The sequence below is a fragment of the Antennarius striatus genome, chromosome 16, assembly GCF_040054535.1.
Source record: "Antennarius striatus isolate MH-2024 chromosome 16, ASM4005453v1, whole genome shotgun sequence".
In the NCBI taxonomy this organism is placed as follows: Eukaryota; Metazoa; Chordata; class Actinopteri; order Lophiiformes; family Antennariidae; genus Antennarius; species Antennarius striatus.
In genome coordinates, this window is record NC_090791.1 from 14,251,008 (window position 1) to 14,270,456 (window position 19,449).

At 42.7% G+C, this 19,449-nt stretch overlaps 1 protein-coding gene across 4 annotated transcripts in view; it reads left to right on the forward strand.

The window, feature by feature from the left end:
* Positions 1-17,478, forward strand: part of sdk2a (sidekick cell adhesion molecule 2a) — an 86,850-nt gene extending 69,372 nt beyond the window's left edge. Inside the window, exons 19-45 of one of the 4 annotated variants that reach the window (XM_068337886.1) lie at positions 226-421; positions 522-620; positions 718-909; positions 1,016-1,137; positions 1,268-1,377; positions 1,755-1,905; positions 2,785-3,022; positions 3,115-3,230; positions 3,313-3,502; positions 3,783-3,881; positions 4,980-5,174; positions 5,246-5,447; positions 5,544-5,647; positions 5,866-5,936; positions 6,037-6,172; positions 6,589-6,645; positions 7,085-7,186; positions 7,266-7,381; positions 7,509-7,695; positions 9,178-9,315; positions 9,967-10,149; positions 10,249-10,374; positions 10,470-10,634; positions 10,728-10,868; positions 11,925-12,093; positions 14,427-14,556; positions 15,687-17,478. In XM_068337886.1, coding sequence (XP_068193987.1) covers positions 226-421; positions 522-620; positions 718-909; positions 1,016-1,137; positions 1,268-1,377; positions 1,755-1,905; positions 2,785-3,022; positions 3,115-3,230; positions 3,313-3,502; positions 3,783-3,881; positions 4,980-5,174; positions 5,246-5,447; positions 5,544-5,647; positions 5,866-5,936; positions 6,037-6,172; positions 6,589-6,645; positions 7,085-7,186; positions 7,266-7,381; positions 7,509-7,695; positions 9,178-9,315; positions 9,967-10,149; positions 10,249-10,374; positions 10,470-10,634; positions 10,728-10,868; positions 11,925-12,093; positions 14,427-14,556; positions 15,687-16,109 — 4,158 coding nt within the window. In that variant the 3' untranslated portion in view covers positions 16,110-17,478. The remainder of the gene's footprint in view (positions 1-225; positions 422-521; positions 621-717; positions 910-1,015; positions 1,138-1,267; positions 1,378-1,754; positions 1,906-2,784; positions 3,023-3,114; positions 3,231-3,312; positions 3,503-3,782; positions 3,882-4,979; positions 5,175-5,245; positions 5,448-5,543; positions 5,648-5,865; positions 5,937-6,036; positions 6,173-6,588; positions 6,646-7,084; positions 7,187-7,265; positions 7,382-7,508; positions 7,696-9,177; positions 9,316-9,966; positions 10,150-10,248; positions 10,375-10,469; positions 10,635-10,727; positions 10,869-11,924; positions 12,094-14,426; positions 14,557-15,686) is intronic. The other 3 variants (XM_068337888.1, XM_068337887.1, XM_068337889.1) reach the window with 3 other exon arrangements.
* Positions 17,479-19,449: the final 1,971 nt, after the last annotated feature.

Consider the following 19,449-nt stretch of genomic DNA (forward strand, 5'->3'; position numbering starts at 1 on the left):
AGCGTCCCCCTTTCTGTCAAGTGGTGCCCTCTAGCGGTGTGAAGCCGACACAGGCAGTAAAAGCCTCTTCCTTTTTTTTGTCTGACTGGTTTCACAGAAAGCCTGAATTTCTCATTGGATTATACACTTCGTAAATGCGAGCAGTTTTTCTTGACTTTTCACTGACCTTTAAAAAAAAAAAAAAAAGTCCTATTTCCCTGCTCCTTTCATTTTATCTATTTCTAGCTCTTGGCTTGGGAACCTGGTCATGCAAACAAGGTCACCGTGGTTACGGTACGCCCCAACTTCCAGGACAGCGTTCATGTCGGTCACATCTCCGGCCTCAAAAAGTTCACAGAATACTTCACGTCAGTTTTGTGTTTCACTACCCCCGGAGACGGCCCACGCAGCCCTCCGCAGCGTTTACGCACCCATGAGGATAGTAGGTGTTCTCATTCAGAATATTAAATATAGACTTTGCAGATAATTACATGTCAGGCTGTCACTGTATTGGTTTACTGCCTGCTTTATTATGTTTCTAGCCCCTGGTGCTGTAGGACACCTCAGCTTCACTGACATCCTGGACACCTCACTAAAAGTCAGCTGGAAGGAGCCGCAGGAGAAAAACGGCATTCTCACAGGTAACCCGTTAAAGATAATTACACACCGTTAACATGTTCTCTTTTAATTTTGTAGGTGTTTTATGTGTACAGTACTTAATTTGCCATTTTCCTCCAGGCTATCGAATCTCCTGGGAGGAGTTCAACAGGACCAATACTCGTGTTACTCATTATTTGCCAAACTTGACTCAGGAATATAAGGTGACGGGGCTCACCGCCCTCACCACATACACCATCCAGGTAGCAGCCATGACCTCCAAGGGCCAAGGTCAGCTGTCCGCCTCCACCATTTCCTCCGGTGTCCCACCAGGTCAGATAGTTGACTTCATGTTGACTACTAAAGACTAACTCCTCTTGCTTCTTGTGAAAATCTGAAAGGATATCCAAAATTTTCTTCCCTCCATCCTTTTCCACAGAGTTACCCGGACCTCCAACCAACTTAGCCATCTCCAACATTGGCCCTCGCTCCGTCACTCTGCAGTTCAAACCTGGTTATGATGGCAAGACCTCCATCTCCAGGTGGCAGGTCGAAGCTCAGGTAAAATGCTTCGTATCATTACGTCACAGTAAGAAGGGTCTGTGTTTATGCCTCAGTTTTAGTGAACGTGTTTTACGATGTCAGTTAATCGGTTTGATTTATTAAATCTCATTTACTCGGCGCGTTTCAGATCGGTATTATAGGAGAGAACGAGGAATGGTTGATGGTTCATCAGCTGTCTAATGAACCTGATGCCAGATCGCTGGAGGTCCTGGACCTGAACCCCTATACATTCTACAGGTGAGACAACACACACACACTTATAAAGGTGTTCTGTATGGTTTAAAATAATACCTTACACACCTGTTGTAAAAAAAACAAAACATCATGAAATAGTTCCAAAGCAGGAAATCTGAATTTATCACTCTTTCTCTTTGATCTTGATAAAGTCGATCAGTTTACGATAATCCATCTTTTTTTTTTCTCTGCTTTTCTGCTCATAAATGGATCTTATTCTCCGCTTGTACAATGACCTAGTTTCCTTTTGGGCATCATTAAAGCTTAATCTAATCTAATCTAAAGTAATATTATCTAATCCTTTCCCATTTTATCACGATTTAATACCCACCCTTCAATAATAATTCATCCACCACCTGCTGGTTTTTCTTTTCTCCCAGGTTCCGAATGCGTCAGGTGAATATTGTCGGCACCAGTCCTCCCAGTCAGCCCTCCAGGAAGATCGAAACCCTGCAGGCCCCTCCTGACATCTCCCCCGCCAACGTCACCTTACGCACGGCCAGCGAGACCAGCCTGTGGCTTCGCTGGGTGGTAAGTCGTCACGTCTCGTCGCACGTCGGGCCTCGCCGGGTGTGTAGGGAATGAGTGTCGTTTTACAAGATTAGCATCAGGTTTAGATATGCGCGTCTGTGTCGCTTTTATTCAGAATGTGCCTCTGGATTCTAAAAGCTTTTTTGAAATTGTCTGTATTTTTTTTCTCTTTCTTCCCTTCATTGGTAAGATGGGAAATTGCGTTGGAACTGAAATGGCGAAATGCCTTTGGGAAATTAATTGGATACAATATTTTTTAAGATAAGCTTTGTAAAGTGAGATTTACGTAATTTCATTTCACTCATCAAAATTACATTTTTCATCTACGTTTGACAAGAAATTATTTTCTCTGTGGCGGTTTGCCTTTAAGTCCCCCAACTCCCGAGGATCACCCCTGTCACTAAAATCTCGGTTCGCTTCATCGTCTTTTTCTTTAAATGTTGCCTTTTGCTCTTTTTCCTTTTCGACTGTTGTAGCTGTGATGAATACAGATGATGATGATGATGATGTTTTGGGGATACTGGATATGCCTTCCTTGATTATCGCTGCTCCCCATTTGTCAGTGTTTGGCCATGACTAGCACTCTCTCAGCCCAGAACTTAAGTGTGTACACTTATCATGTTTAATTATGTACGCCTGTCAGTGTGCAAAATACTCCAAAAGGAAACAAATTCCTACTGATGCTTACAGCAGTTGAAAACCCACAAAAGAAACTTTTGCAAAACTCTAAATTTCACCATAATTGTTTTAACTTATTTTGACCCTTATTGCCTCTCAGCACCTCCGAGCTAAAGCATGACCTCAGGATTATTACATCATTGCACTCAGGTCATGTTGATTGTTTGAACGGAGGGTGTAAACACAGCAAAATTCTCTCAGCCTCTTCCAGAGTGGGAGTACAACGGGAATCCCGATCTTGTTGGCTACCGGATTCAGTACTCCAAAGCCGGATCTAAAGGAGGCGTCCTCTCTCATGTCATCATGGACCGGCTGGAGAGGGAGTTCACCATTGAGGACCTGGAGGAGTGGACGGAGTATGAGGTCAGAGTTCAGGCCATCAATGGCATCGGCTCTGGGCCCTGGAGCCCGCCGGTCCACGGCAGGACCAGGGAGTCTGGTAAGGATGGAGATACGTGACACACGCCAGACACACACTGAAACGTGAAAGTGTACTTGAAATAGACTAAACTGCATCCTCTTCCCTCTTAGTGCCCTCCAGCGGCCCCACCAATGTGTCTGCTTTCGCAACCACCTCTAGCAGCATCCTGGTGCGGTGGGGGGAAGTCCCAGAAGCTGATCGCAATGGACTCATATTGGGATACAAGGTGTGAAGACTTGTGAAGTCGGATTATACAGTAAATTAGAGTAACAAGTGCAAAGTCATTCAGTGTTCCCTCTGTGTCTCAGGTCATGTATAAGGAGAAGGACTCAGACTTGGCTCCCAACTCCTGGGCTGTGGAGGGAAACACCAGCCACAGCGTCCAGCTGACTGGTCTGGGCAAGTACGTCCTGTATGAGATCCAGGTGCTGGCCTTCACACGCATAGGAGACGGGAGGAGCAGCTCGCCATTCATCCTCGAGAGGACCCTGGATGATGGTGAACATCTGCATCCTAACAGCCATTTTAAACCTGTCACAATCTATAAAAGTAGTTGGGGTTTTTTACCAGACTGCTAATTCTACTTGATCCTCATAAATTTGGCCGCAGAATTTTATTTAAGTATCTTTTTTAGCCAATGAGTGAAGTGCTTTCAGTCTTAACATTCCTATAAAGGAATATGTAAGGCAATAGAGACTTTTTTTACTATTTATATTATTTTTTATAACAAATTCTATTTTAAAATGGTTCCCCTGATCAGTTCTTTAATGTGTGGCAGTGCCGGGCCCTCCAGTTGGTATCCTCTTCCCAGAAGTCAGAACTACATCAGTCAGGCTCATATGGCAACCTCCTGCACAGCCTAATGGTATTATCCTGGGTAAGTCTAAAATTTCCTGTTACCGTGTAATATATTATATCACTTGAGAAAGTATTTATGTATTGAAAATGTTGATTTTAATATCATGTTAATAAGACACATGATAATACTGTGTTAATGATCCGGTGCAGATGTTCAGCCCTTTGAATCTTTTCTTCATCAATTTATCTGATTGTCTTTTCAATGACTCATTTAATCCAATTATTAATTTTGTATGCAATTTTAAAAGACCTCACGACTTACTTTTCTACCTTGAATGCTCCTATTTAATTGTATCTTTTGTTAGCAAAAAAATAAGACACAACATAGAAAAAGGGAATTAAGAAGGGAGACAACATCGACAAGGCCAACAACTCACTCCTCTTTGAGGTGCAGGCAATAAAAATGTGTAAATATATACTGTATTTACAAAAGTGCTATAATTACGAAGAAAAAATGCAGTTTAGCATAGGTAAAATATCAGCATCACATCTCAGACATTGATGTTTGTAGTGGAATTTACCTGTAGAGATCTTTGCATGTGACTGTACAGTATTGTCTTTTGGAGGTTATTATTCTGCTGTGTTGGTGACATGTCTGGGTGTCTTGCAGCTTCCAGACAGTAACTGTACTCAGGTTGTAAGGTCAGAGCTAAAAACATAGCTGCCAGGTTACATTGCTGTGTGTCTCTCTCTGTTTGCATCATGGGTATATGAAGAGCTGCAGGTGTGTGTGTGTGTGTTTATTTGACTCGCACCTCATCTGAATTCTCACAAAATCTCGTGTGGCACCTTCCTGCAGGGGTTTTGCAGAGGTGTGGGCATCCTGGAATAACAGAACATGTTTTTGTCCAGTCCGAACCAGATGGATCTCCGTTGGTCCATGCTGTAGTTTCATAAGAATCAATACTGACTGTTGCATTTTTAAAATAACTTTAAAGAATTTCATTGAAGTGAATATTTAGGCCACAGCAAAAATGTAGTAAAGCTTATGTGGTAAAAGTTATAAACCCTTCTTCTATCTTTTTCTGATTCCGTAGTGTGGGATGTGGAACTGCTTCTCTCTGCCTTCCTTTCTTTTCATGCATGAATTTATGCTGACGAGATATTTCCCTCTCAGCCTATCAGATCACATTCAGGAGGAATTCTTCAAACGGCAACGCCGCCACTGTGGACGTGCTGAGCCCCAGTGCGCGACAGTACACAGCAGCTGGACTGAAACCTGAATTGGTTTATGTGTTTCGCCTCACCGCTCAAACACGCAAGGGCTGGGGGGAGGCTGCTGAGGCTTTGGTGGTCACAACAGAAAAAAGAGGTAAGGGTGGAGTAAATAATTCACCTCTGATGCAAAGTTCTAAGAGTTAACACACTTTGTGTGCCCTTCAGCGCGACCACAACCGACAAGCTGCCCCGTCGTGCCGCAGGAGGAAGTCCAGGCTCGCAGAGTGCTGCTGTCATGGGAACCAGGCAGTGATGGCTTGTCCCCAGTTCGGTATTATACAGTCCAGTACAGAGAGCTGCCAGACAGCAACTGGACTGTTCATTCTGCATCAGTCAGCCATGAGACACACTCCTACATCCTGGACAGGTGAATATCTGCTTGTGTCATCACTTTTTTTTATTATTAGCGTTTTCAAAAAAACAGGGAAGACATATCGGTTCTTTTCTCTTTTTTTTTTTAAAGGTTAAAGCCGTTCACTTCTTACCAGTTTCGAGTAAAAGCCACAAATGACATTGGGGACAGTGAATACAGCCAGGAGAGCGAGGCCATCACGACGCTGCAGGATGGTAAGAATCTGACAATGATGCTGTTAGAAGGGAACTAAACGTCCACAAGCAGGCCTTTACATCCGTGTTTTTTCAACTTTTTCGGTGATGCTTTTTCGTCCCACAGCGCGCGTGTTTACTCCCGAGCTGTTCTCTAACCAGATTGTTTGAATTGCATATCACACTCCTCAGCTGTGTTGTACTTTTGCAAATTCATTTATTTTTCCTATCGTCGCCAGCTCCAGATAAAGCCCCGACAATTCTGTCCGTTACACCTCACACCACCACGTCCGTGCTGGTCCGCTGGCAGGTACGCCGTCGGAATACTCGTACCCGTTAATGAGTGGTGAGACTAGCAATTTAGAGACTGGAGCTAATTCTGCTGTGTGTTGGTTAAAATATGTTTGTAGCCTCCCTCTGAGGATCACATCAATGGAGTCCTGTTGGGGTTCAGGGTCAGATATCGAGAGTTACACTATGACCGGATTCGCAGCTTCACTGTCCGCACAGTTAACAGTCCGTCTCCCAAATGGGCTGATCTTACTGGTGAGTTTCTTTCTTCATTAACTACAGTATTTTCCGCAGTATAAGGCGCACCTAAAAGCTTTTAATTTTCTCAAAAACCAACAGTGCGCCTTATAATCCAGTGTTCTTTATATGTGAAATTTTTATTATTATTATTTATTTCATTAATTTATTATTATTTATTTTTCTATTATTTTATTTTTTTATTTTTGTGAGTGAGCCATTCATTGAAGGTGCGCCTTATAATCCAGTGCACCTTATAGTGCAGAAAATACTGTACTTCTGATCATAAGCATGAAGTTGTGTTTTTTACATTCAAGTCTTCATTTGACTTTAATAACAAGTCCTTTTGTGTGTTTTTACAAGTTTCAGAGATGATGTTGGCCTTGTCCCAGTCTAGTTTTGCTAACCCTGTCTATCCTCCATCCATACTCCAGCTCCTTACAGCATCAGGAACTTAAGTGAATCCTCACTCACTCAGTACGAACTGGATAGTAAGTCTTCTATCTCCCGTTATGTCTCTCCATCTGTTTGCCTGTCATACGTTTTCACAAATTACGCCATTTGTGAGGTGATTTACGCTAAGTGCACGCCGCACCATCTTCCCGCTCAGCTGTATCCACTCCAGCCGCTCATTCTCATGATGTGTAGATGACTTAGATTCGTCCATGTAGCCCTGTTGTTATCTTGTGTTTTCTTTCTCTTTACTTCATGACAATTCTTCCCTCTGACCCCCTCCCAAAAAAAACCACCTCAACATCAGCCTGCCCCGGAACAAAGTTCCACCCTCCTTATTTTTTTTTTTGTTCGATTTGCGATGTTGTCTTACCACGGGCGCCGCTTTGACAGTGTTGTCTCCCTGCAGTAACTTCTTCTTTACTCTTTTATCTCAACTGTTCTGTTGTAATGCTGCGGTGCGTTGTCTCCTCACAGATTTGAGTAAACACAAACGTTACGAGATCCGACTGAGCGTGTACAATGCTGTGGGGGAGGGTCCCAGCAGTGTGCCACAGGAAGTGTTTGTCGGAGAGGCAGGTGTGTTTCCTCCCTTGCCGTACCGTGATTATACAAAACGTATAAAAACATAATGATTCACGCGTGGCTCCTTTTCTAGTTCCAACTTCCCCTCCCCAAAATGTGGTCATCCAATCCTCAACCGCCACTCAGCTGGATGTCACATGGGACCCTCCTCCTCTGGATGCTCAGAATGGGGACATACAAGGCTACAAGGTAGAATGAAAACTTTTCTCTGTATTGCTCCAAATCAGTCAAACTTGCATCATTCTTTCCATATATTATTATATTGTCGATGAAAAACATTAATTCTGCACACTGAACTGTTTAATTCTGTTTATAGATCTATTTCTGGGAGTTTCAGCTCCAGAACGAGACGGAGCGCCTGCGTACTCTGTTCCTGCCGGAGCTCGGGGTGAAGCTGAAGAACCTGACGGGTTACACCACCTACATGATCAGTGTGGCTGCCTTCAATGCTGCAGGGGATGGGCCGCGCTCCCTGCCCACTAGAGGGCGCACTCAGCAAGCAGGTCAGTTCCTCTAATTGAAACGGGGTTGAGAAAGAAGCAGTAAAGTTCAAAACTGTATCATCAGGGACAAGTTGTACCAATGTCTTCCAGTCGACAACACAATGTTACGCTTTTCATTTTAATTATTCCTCTGTGTGTTTCCTCTTAACCTTCTCTCTACACACAATTACACACTTAACCACAGTGGGATTCTTAAATGCTAATGTCTTATCTCAAGGCAAGTCCCTTCACAAGTCATGAAGGGAGTCAATAAGAGAATATTTTAGTGTTTTAATTTCAATTCAAAGTCTTGCACAAAAGCTGGAATACAGCGGCTCCAGTAGAGTCACTAGAAAATAAAACACTTTTATGTGTTTAGCTTTATTATTTTGAATATAACATAAGAGATGGATCTTCTTGGCACCTCTTCCCGGACATGTCATGAGTGTGGAAACCTGATGTCAGCAGCATGAATGCGGAATGTGGGGGGACACATACAGATTAGTTGTTATTTTTATTTGTTTTTTGTTTTTTACTGCAAATGCACAAAAACGTATGTGTTTACCAGCTAGCTGGAGTCCCTCCTCTGTGGTTTCAGCACAAAAATGGCTTACAGTATTAATGCCTCTTTTATTTTCTGCTCCCTTGAAGACTGTGACATTGACAAGGGTTACAAAGTGCTGAGAACTTAAAAACACAGCCAGGAATTTTGGCTCTCTAGACCACAGGGTATTTGGAAATGAGCCAACACAAGCTTTTGTGAATTTTATGTAGAATTGTGGTGAAATCCTGAGCCTCTGTTGGATCTGGGCTGGTTTTAGCAGGCAGAATTCTCACAGCGCTTTTTCAAGGTCACAGAATGATTTTGCACACTCTTATGTCGACTTGAAGCTTTTCAGTGACACATTTTCTTTAACAGCCTGCACACAATGGGACGTATTTCGACGCACACAAAACATTTTATTGTTCCTGCTGATACTGAACAATGAAACTCTTGTCATTTTTTTCCCCTTGTTTTCATTTTTTTCTCCCAGTTTCATTTCATGCCATCTACGATAACATCTTTTTTTCCTTCTGTAAATATATCCCATTCCCTACTGTAGAATTTGAGATACGTTTTTGGAATCACTTCTGTTGTACTGGTCCAGTTCAGTTTTTGTTGCCAATTTAATAAAATGTATGTGGATATTTTTTTTTATTGGATTGTAGAATTTGGAGCAAATAGGAGAAAGTTGGTCCAGAACTAACTTTACATGTTGAGATTATTCTGAACTGTTATTACAACTTCTACTGAACTGTCTAATGTTTGTTAGAGAGGGATGTCACAAATAAATTAAAAACATTTTGCTGAAATTCAAATTGCTTGCTGTGTAAGCATCATAAATAAATTACGGAGGAGAATTTACAAATGTATTCATGAATATGTAGTCTTGTCCACGCTGCTGCTTTTGATGTCGAGATCTATCTGTCACTGCCTCTGAACTTTCCTTTCCTCACCAAAAGCACCGAGCGCTCCCGCCTTCATCCACTTCAGTGAGTTGACCACGACTTCAGTCAACGTGTCCTGGGGGGAGCCCAAGCGAGCCAACGGCATCATCGAGGGTTACCGCCTAGTTTACGAGCCCTGCACTGCAGTAGATGGTGAGAAACTCTGCCTGGAGCCTAATGGCCCTGCCATGTTTTGACATTCCTCAGCTGGCTATCGCAGACAGTAATTTACAACCTCTTGCCTAGTTAGTATATTCCTTTTAGGTTCTTGCGCTAATCTGATGCAGATGAGTTTAGGCCCTGAAGTAACATAAATGGCAAGACTGATAAAAATATATATGTTAGCCTGCTCTGGTGAGACTTCACAACTCCATCCGTCACTGAGAGAAACATGGGTAATAGCTGACTAAAGCGTGGTTGCCTGGACTAGATTGTCAAGTAATTGGGAGCAGAGGTGGAATGCTGAGCCGAGGCTGCCGCGGTCCCTAGGCTATCCGCTAATAGACCCGGGCCGGAGCAAAAAGCGAACAGGGTAGAGAAGACAGCGAATATTAGTTTGTCTGCCATAATAAAAAGGTCCCTGTGTGTCTTCCTGTCTGTTTATCTAGAAGGCTGCAGGATTAATTGACTGGGGGTTTTTTTGTTTTATATGCAAAAATATGCATGTCTGTAATACTTTGTGAGTTTGTCTTCTAACTTTGAATTGAATTTGTCCATATAATTATGTGTATTTGTTCACATGCACAGAACTTGGCTATTGGTCGCTTGAAAGCAGCATCTAGAGTTTTAGTGTTTTCTGTACAGACTCCTCTCCTCGCACTCCAGGTGTCAGTAAGATAGTGACGGTGGATGTGAAGGGCAGCGCCCCCCTGTGGATGAAGATCAAAGACCTGGCTGATGGCGTCACCTATAACTTCCGCGTCCGGGCCAAGACCCTTACTTACGGGCCCGAGGTAGAGGCCAACATCACCACCGGCCCTGGAGAAGGTGAGACTATGATATATCACTACTTTATTGTGATGTCATTAATAATATTCCTTATTCATAAAGGGGCATTTTTCTATCCATCATTTTTCTCTACCCAAGGAGCCCCCGGTCCTCCTGGAGAGCCCTTTATTTCTCGGTACGGTGCTGCCCTCACACTGCATTGGACCAGCGGTGATCAGGGGCGTGCACCCATCACACGATACGTCATCGAGGCCAGACCCTCTGGTGAATAGTCATTTTTGGGTTCTAGATGCTCCACTTGAATTTCCTTCAGTTTAGATAGTCAGAATATTCACTTACCTTTTCTTTTCTTCCTGTAGATGAAGGTTTGTGGGACATCCTCATCAAAGACATCCCTAGAGAAGTGACATCCTACACCCTTAACCTAGACATGCTAAGAGAAGGGGTCACCTATGACTTTCGGGTCATTGCGGTCAATGACTATGGCTATGGGTCGCCCAGTGCCCCTTCCCCCTCTATATCAGGTATTTCTAACTAAAACAGAATGCAAGCAAAACAATGGTTGTTTTATTATAAATGTTATTACTTTTAATACCTTTTGTATATTATGTGTTCAGCCCAGAAAGTGTCACCATTCTATGAGGAATGGTGGTTCCTGGTCGTGATTGCTCTGGTGGGCCTCATCTTCATCCTCCTTCTTGTTTTCATCCTCATCATCCGAGGCCAGAGTAAAAAATACACTAAAAAAACAGATTCAGGTAGGAAAAACATGACGCGTCTCCCGAAACTCACTGCTTGATGTCTTATCTTCTCCATTATGAACGACTTTGTCGTCTCCCGGACAGCTCTGCTGACAATTGCTTTTTAATGCTCGCGCATCCAAAGTCGATTTTCAAAAACGGCTCATAGTATTAGACAAATTGCCTGGATTTCCTCAATATTGTTTGCCTGACAGGGGGAATATTAGAGTAAAGGTTACCGGTGAAAGAGCAGAAACAGGCGAGTGAATAAACATTATTGTTCATGTCTAACTGCAGTGAGAATCAATACCAGGATAAATGGCTTGGCAGTGGTTTAATGCTCAGTTCATTAGTCAGACTGAGAGTAATTATATAAATACAGCACTGCAGCAAGAAGCCAATTTCCATCATTGTGAATTATCCCAGGTGACATTGCCGCTCTCAGTTATTCTTTATCAGAGTTTCTTATCTTCGTGGTGAGGTAGGGGTAGTTAATCAATGTTGCTACACTTACTGTTAATACTTCATTATGGTTGGCAAGTAATCTCAGCGGGGGCATCTAGGGTGTTTTTTTTTAAAGCTTACTCTAATCAACCAGCAGCACAGAGTGGTCAGTTAAGAGGCGAAAGAGAGTTTGGAGAGTTTTTTCGAGGTGTGAGATTACGGCTCAGATTAAGGCTTTCTAGCTTTATCAGCAATTTAGCACGATGTCAGGGTTACCAGGGTCAGTAAACTCGGGGAGGTTAGTTCAGGGAGGGGTGTGTGTTTGTTGGACACAGAGAGCTTCTTAGCATCTTGTGACTCCTCCCCAGTTTTCCCAACCATGAAGCTGATGTAGCCCGCTCGCGGCTATTTGTTTTACTAGAGGCCAGGACTGGACATTGAGTCTGACTGATAGCAGATAATGATAATGATGATCTACTGATCCAATCAGAAAGCAGTATTTATTCTCATGGATCCTTATTATATTGCAAATTTCAAACATTACACTGGAGTTTTATTGTGTTGACTCAATTTGAATGTGTATTTGATTGAGGATCATAAATCACTGATTTCATCCCTAAACCCAAACAGTGTCATCCTCATGCTCCTCTCCAGGCAACCACTCCAACTGCACCGCTCTGCCTCTGAACCACGGAGACATGGTGCGCCTCGACGAGGGTCGCTTCACGGCCCTGGAGCTCAACAACCGACGCCTCTCGGTGAAGAACTCTTTCTGTCGCAAGAACGGCATCTACACACGGTCAGTCGATCGTTTCAAACGGGTCACGAGTCACGTGATGACACCCAGCCATTCATTATTCAGCTGCGTGTTGTATTCACATCCCGTGTGCAAAGTCTGAGTTTCCTCTTGCCACGAGATGTGTTGCATGCTACCAACAGGATTAATAAGGTAGTGCTGGGTGTTCCCCTTTGCCCACAATCGTGTTTCATTCAAATCGAGCCTCGAGTAGCTCAGCTGCTGATTGGACTCTCCTTCTCTTTCCCTTGTTGATATTCTGTGTTTGTTCAGAGCAACAACTTATAAAAAGGACCAGCACAATACCAGCTAATCAGCATTCACCAGCGTCTGTGTGTGTTCTTTGTCTGTCCATCACACTTTAAACAAAGGCTGTTTATGGGTCAGAGCCTGTCTTTTGCTTTTGGGTTCTGGCCCAGAGTTTGTTCGAAGGTAGTGTTCTGGGACCTATCTCACCATTAAAGCGCATTAGCATTGGTATGAGGACATGTCTTTTTATCCATCAGCTGGACTTAGCTCTTTGGAAATGTTTAGGTAAACATTAGATAAGAGGAAAATTCTCAAAAGTACGAGGAGCAAAGGGAATGAATGCACTGTGTAGAAGTTTGCCGCCCCGGAAGCCATAGAAAGTTTTGAAGTTCAGAATCTGCATCGGCAACAAAAAAAAATGATGTTCCTTTTTGGACATCATTGTGCATATTATGATGGAATGTGCTCGAAGGGGTGCATTAGGGGCCGATGAGTCTGTTTTCTCCTTGACCAATGAGGCCATCAAGAGGGATCAAAGGGCTTTGAGTTGCTCCCTTTTTTTTTCTTTTTTTTTTAAGCGCTCCAATCTGCTTACATACTGTTTGCTAATGATATGTAGACTAAGGAGGAAGAGTGGGAGGGCACCCCATGGGATGTTTGAAAGGGCGAGGGAAAGAAGGATGAGTTAGTCAGATAAGGCGAGGGGAAATATACAGCGCTCCTAAATAATTCAAAGCTCACCAGCAGCATTTTGGATTGGTAGCAGGATCCATCGTCCCTCCCTCACAATCCTCTCCCCTTCCTTTTAATGTATGACCCAACCTTGATTTAATCCTAAGTACATTGGTGTTTGTTTCTTACACTGTACACCCACTCCCTTCCCTTTGCCATGTCAACCTTTTCACGGCCATTTATGTCATGTTATGTCTGCTAAGACCCCCGTTTGTAGTATTTCTTTCGATTTATCTCTCGCATACCTCTGTGTAATGTTTTTAATGTGAGAGCTTTTCAAGGTCAGCTGGTTCATGCCTTCTTATTGCACTTGACTTCACAGTCTTTACTCTTCTTTTTCTTCTGTTTAGACCTTTTGCCATTTTCAAGTCATTTAAACATCTGCTTTCATGACTGAGCAAACTCTTCCGTTAATGCTCTCTTAGCCTGAGGTATGTTCTGAGCCCATTGATGTAACTCTGTGATGTGAAGGTAGCGGTCCATTTTTGGCCAGTTGACCATCCAATTCAGTCTCAGAAGACCTTGAACAATCATTACTGCAGAGAGTAAAGTAATTGTCTGCACAGATGCTTTTTCTCCGCTTCACTTTATGGACTTGATGACTGGAGCCAAAAGAAGCAAAGGGTCTTATCCCTTGACCTATGCTCATAAGAGAACTTTATAATACTTTGCAGAGCTTAAGGCTATGCGTAGTTTTGCAGCTTTTTTGCAGGTCAGAGTCTCTGTCATTCAACTATAATCACCTCAAATATCCCTTTCATGGAGATGCTAATATGTTTTTATGCAGGATTGTGTTTGTGCTTCTCTTGCAAAGTTGAGGTGACAGAATTGATTAGTTGCTATTTTATTAAACAGGCTATTGCAATGCAGTCTGAATGTGAAATTATGCCCAGTCATTGCATCATGTTTAATAGCTGATCATTAATCCTGTATGCGCCCTAGCTGGGCAGTGCAGAAAAGGGACATTCATCGTTCTCCATGAAAGTATGAAGACAGGGAACAAATGAAGTGCTATTAATTGCATATGTATTGCCGTGTTAACTTTTAGTTTCACATTTACAAGAGGTTATGGCAAATATCTCAGAAGCTTGCTCACTATGATGTTGTTATTGCAGTGTCATCTTTGTCCATGTGCACCAGATTTATAATGATGCAATGGTGTCTGTCTTGGGAAATATTTGCTCAAATATTTTTCTCACTAAAAAAAAAAAAAAGACAAAGTTCTACTTCAGGCTCCAAAAGGGAAATGTGATTCCATTAAGATGAAACTTTTGGTTTTTTTCTTATTTAACCATTTATGCTGTCCGTGCTTTTTATGTGGTCCCTTTCACAGTTGTTTGTTCTCATCTATCCAGGTCTCCACCAAGACCCAGTCCTGGAAGTCTTCACTACTCTGATGAAGATGTCAGCACAAAGTACAATGACCTGATCCCAGCAGAGAGCAGCAGCCTTACTGAGAAACCCTCTGAGATATCTGACTCTCAGGTATTTGTATTCCAAGCATGAAAAAAGAAAGTGAAATTTAACTGTGAAATCTCTCAAAGTAAGAAAGTCCTCCTTGTATATCCTTGTGTTTGTTGATAGTAAAGTAGATAGATGTGCCATTATGAAGCACCATTTCCAAGCTGAACTAACTCTGGGGATTGACCAGACATGACATCTCAGGATCCGAAGTATTTGGTTCTCCCATGGGAAGAACGCATGGGACTGATTCTCACGTCTTGAAATGTCTTTAAAACTGATTAAGTTGCATAAAACAGGAAATGTTGAATTAATCATAGCTGCTGTGTCTCAATTCCTCAAGTGATGATCTGAACTGCTCAGTATTCCTGAGTGAAATAGGGAGGGGAAGTAAAAATGAAAAGATAGAGAGGTCAAAAGCGTGGACGCACAAATGGATGAAGCAAGACGAAGAAGCAGTTTGTGAACATCTGTCTTCCCGCAATCTCACCAGTTCTCCAACGGCCAATTTATTCTGCTACCTGCGCAATCACAACATTGTTCAACCCCAGCTTGAACAAGCGCCACAATCGTGGGAGACTCAAACTGGTGTTATTTGTTTCCCCCTGTATAGCCTCCCACTGTTTACCTGCCACTTGTGCAAATAAATGGCTTTTTCAACATCTGTTAAGTTGGTGTATCTCAAAAAGAGCAGTAGATTCGCAGGCACTTTATCAGGCACTCACAAATGTGGAGTGTTTTCTATGAGACTCATTTTTCTGCTGCTGTTTGTGCCTCGCACTTTGTACGAGCGTGTTGAAAAAGGTGACAGGATTCACCCACGAATGTTTAACAAGTTGAAATTACAAGGAGCTCGGCTCGGTGTCGTAAGCGAAGGCAAATTAATCCTGTTGAATATTATCTGTGTTCATTTTTTTTTTTTTAGGCCTCACTTGTGTACACTTGTAACGTTTGTTCTCCAGAGAGCCACGGGTGAGCTTCCATGTGTGAAACGTGCGTAGTGGTTAGAGTTCCACTTGTGTTTAATTAATCATGTGCTGATGTGTTAGGACTCGTCTTAGTGTGGTCTGACAGGAACAAGGCTGTAGGACAGTTAGCTGTGGTTACTCTTTGTCTCCTCTTCTTTTGAACTCTGCGTCCTGATTGGCTCACAGGGCAGCGACAGTGAATACGAGATGGACCAGAGCCGGCAGAAGACACACTCCTTCGTCAACCACTACATCAGCGATCCTACGTACTACAACTCCTGGCGGCGGCAGCAGAAGGGCGTCTCTCGCCCGCCGGCTTACGGCTACTCCCAACCGGAACCTCTGGTGGAGCAGGAGTCCCGGCAGCAGCCCCCACCCGTGCCCCCTCTGCCCCCTCTCATTCCACAGGGCGCCCCGTCCCCACAGCCCCAGGTCCAGGGCCAGGGCCAGGGCCAGGGCACCCTGTTTAGGTCTAAGGGAAGCCGGACTCCTACCCCATCCTTGCTGTCATCTGAACCCCCCAGCCAGCACAGCACCCTATACCGGCCCCCCAGCAGCCTGGGATGTGCCGCCCAACCCCCTACCGCTGGCTTCTCCTCTTTCGTTTGACACACAGCTCTCGTCCAATAGCAACAGGACCCTGAGGACGAGTCTTTGATTACGCTGATGCTGGTTTTAATTGTATTTTTTTTTTCCAATCTTTTTTTTTTTTCTGTCTCGCAGACAGACTCTCGCCCGACATTAACCGTTGCGGTCATCTTGAATAGTGTTTCCTCCTCTGTGAAGAGTGTGGGTTTTTGTTTTTTTTGTAAGAGTGTGTGTTGAGCATATGGCTGATTAAATCTATGTGATGTGTACTTTATGAAGAGACAATCATTCGAGCGTATTTACACGTCACGTGAGTCGATGTGTTCGAAGGTACGACTCTAAACAAGAGAGAACGGCACAGGAGGCTGTGAAAAAAAAAAGAAAAGCTTGTTTCAAAAACACTGTATTATTATTTAATATGAGAGCTTTATGGAAAAACAACCACCTGCGCAAAGAATGGACCACTTTGCCTGTTGAGTGGGGAAAAACAACAACATTGACTGAATATTGTGACTATTGGATGGATGAAGGACTAACCTGATCGATGAGGACTGGACGCTTCTGTTTGAAAAGAGGCACCAATGTTCACTTTGCCTAATCATTGATGGAACTGCATTACGTGTTTACTATATGTATTTGTCTCATATCGTCTATCAGATATTTATATCGGTCAGCTTCAAGCTAAACATTTTCAGAACGTCGCTAGTGTTATGAATCACATTAAAGCATTGTGGCACCTTTATAGTAGTCTGGGGAATGTGTTAAATGTTTGCTGGTACTAGATAAACAAGCAACTTTCTTAACGCACGTCAGATGCTTTTATGTTCACTGAATATGACTGACGAGCAAAAGCACAACTCTTGTTGATACAAATAATATATCCCATAATAACCTCATAACGGAATTTTGCTATAAGGAGCTGCCAAAAGAGAATAAGAATAAATGTCTCAGAGACATTGAGAATATTTGTAATATTTGAGGAGTTCAGAAATTTCATTTGCAGGCAGGAGCGTCAGGTTATTTTTCACAACGGTGACCAGCCTGACATCTAAAGGTCGGCTTCGCTGTGCATTTATTTAAAAAGCTTTATTTAATGGATGGCAGTACCTATTGTACATGAACTGCATCACCACCATGTGAGATTACGCGTGCGGCATTGGTATCACGTTTGAAATGTGTTTTAAAAATCGCTGTACATTTCAATATGTTATATCATGAGTTGTTTTATACAAGACTTTTGAATATGCTGGAGCTCCTGAATCGGACGTTGCTGTGCTGAAGGTGGACTTGACTGGTGTATAAACAAGCAGAGTCCAGAATATCGTATTTTAAATTTCCAATGTGAACACCACTGTATACATCATTGAAGAAACATCATGGACCTATTCAAGGTAGCTCTCTAAAATAAATTATTCTATTTTGTAGTGGCTTTTTCTTTGTGCTTAACTGGTCATTAAGAAAAAAATAGAATTGTAATCAGAATATTCTAATAGATGTTAATAAATAAAGTAAGCAACAGGGAGAGGCGTAAACCTTTGGATCTGTATTTTACACCTTAGACAAAGGGATTCCAGGTGACATTTGATCCCGCAGTCCAGGATTGACCTGATTCTCTCAGCCACAACCGAGGGATAGTTGGGATGCACAGGAGCAAGCAGGGTAGAAATTGAAGAACTTGATCCGGTGCAAGCATGCTGAAAAGCTGGGGGAGGATAGGGTGAGTGTGCCAAGGTAATCTCCTTATTTCAGACCGGAAAACATCGATCTGAAGCAAGGCAACCGGAAGGGGGAATGGAGGGATCAGCGTGGAAGCTTTTAAGGAAAAAGAGAAAGTCAAATCAAGGGGGTGAAGATGGAGAAGCTGCTTTATTTTCCTCCATTAAATGCTCTAAAAGAGCTAATTTTCATCGATCATGTTGACTTTGTCCAAGTGGAAGTATTGATCACAATGCAAATGATCAGAATTTTGAGTAAAAGCTGAGGGGAAATCAATTATTTTACATTTCATGTCTAGTTTAAAGCTCTTTTTATGTTTTAAAATCTTAACATTGGTTTTGAAATGGTTTCAATATATTTTCTACCTCAAAATTGTGATGATTATCCACACAGCTGCCGCCATGACTATCTTGATTCTCATGCAGCTCAACTACAAGCCAAACAGAGTTCATTTCTGTTCATGCACACAGAGGCACACACATCAATAAATTACACGTTTTGCATTTCAGTTCAGTGTTTCCTCATGGGACCAACTTATACAGAATGTGTCCTAATTCTGCCTGTGCTTATGGGGAGTGCATCAGAGAACATTTGCAACACGGATAACACATCTTGACTGGTGACTCTAAAATTGGGGCAAAATCAGAACAGATGACACGGAGGGAAACGTGGGTTTGACTGTGAAGCCAGACCTTGTTGTGCACCCTCAGCTGTGAAATATCATTTTTTTTAAAAAGACTGACAATGTGCCACATCATGTTTGAGCCATCCTCCGATCGATTTTGGGATCTTTCCACACCAGCAATAGTTTGATCACACGACTCCTTGCCTGATACAGGAATTAAAAAGCCCATGTGGACGTGCAATCTGGGAGATATATACCTTAACATCTGATCTTTGTAGCATCGCTGAGCAGCAGATGGTGAAACCAGATGGGAAACGACAGATGGCTTAAGATCTTCCCCAACGTCCAAAATGCCATAACTGAGAATGGACTCTTTGGAGGATTCAGAAACTTCAAACGCATAAATTAGCAAGGGGTGAATCATGAATTTAGTACAAAAACTGATGTGCTGAGCTGATGTAACTGAATAAGGCTGTCAAAGCTGCCAGCGCAGTACTCTGAGGTGAAACTGTAGGAGACTTAATGTTTCAGAAGCAGCACCTAATATCAAAGAAATAATGAGCCAACTTGGTTTTTACATGACTGAAATGGAAATCATCCATCTTTTATCCGAGGGAATTGGAGTTTTGCTAACTTACACCATCTAATTATTTTTTCTCCCTCTTTATTCATATCTTGAGTGGTTCCATTAAGCTAAATAAGTTCAGACTAGCACCTTTGAATATGTATTGTCTGGTATGTATTACTGAGTGACTGACAAAAATCTAGACCCTAGATCACGGTGCAGGAAACTCACACATCCAGAAAAACATGTTTAATGCCCATTTTATGTCAGAAGACAGTGGCTGAACATTTTGGGGGATGATTATGTCAGAAATGAGCACAAAATTATCGTAGGACGAAGACCATTGCTATCAGATCATCATCATAAAAGGCCCTGTGGTCTCTGGAAGACCAGACCGTTCTGGGGACATGGCCAAAGGCCGGATGTAACTGTTGGATGTGTGTGACGGACGCTTC